This window comes from Wasmannia auropunctata, unplaced genomic scaffold (assembly GCF_000956235.1).
Source record: "Wasmannia auropunctata unplaced genomic scaffold, wasmannia.A_1.0 LD336092.1, whole genome shotgun sequence".
Classification (NCBI taxonomy): domain Eukaryota; kingdom Metazoa; phylum Arthropoda; class Insecta; order Hymenoptera; family Formicidae; genus Wasmannia; species Wasmannia auropunctata.
The window spans coordinates 261,859-262,269 of record NW_012026798.1 but is presented as its reverse complement, the minus strand read 5'-3'; the positions used below and the strand labels follow the sequence as shown (position 1 = coordinate 262,269).

General features: G+C 44.3%; 1 protein-coding gene across 1 annotated transcript in view; it reads right to left on the bottom strand.

The window, feature by feature from the left end:
* Nucleotides 1–411, bottom strand: part of LOC105463048 — a 2,850-nt gene that overhangs the window by 305 nt on the left and 2,134 nt on the right. The window contains exon 2 of the mRNA XM_011710064.1: nucleotides 62–403. Coding sequence (XP_011708366.1) covers nucleotides 62–403 — 342 coding nt within the window. The remainder of the gene's footprint in view (nucleotides 1–61; nucleotides 404–411) is intronic.

The following is a 411-nucleotide window of genomic DNA, read 5'->3' as shown; positions in this document are numbered from 1 at the left end:
CTGCTTTTCGGCAATAAGTACAATATTTTTCTATTGTGTGTACACCGGCTGTCTTGTCTACTCTCGCCAAATTAAATCGGTTCGCGTATCTGCTTGTTCGGCATTCTTGCCCTATATGTCCCGTCTTGCCGCACTTATGGCACTGCAAGCTCGCACTTTGTTCTACCTTCGGTTTACCCTGTTCATTTCTGTATCTATTATTATAGTAATTTGCCTTATTCTGAGGTCTTTTTAATTTCTTTTCCGCAGTAGCTCCCAGAATCGCTTCCTCTAAAGTCGCGTAATTTCGCGAGCGCACTATAGTTTGCGTTTCCTCACGAAGTCCTAACTGAAATACCTCTAGGGCCATTCCCTGGATAGTCTCCTGTATCGCCTTTTTCTGTTCGATCGTTCTCGCCTTGCCCTCAATCA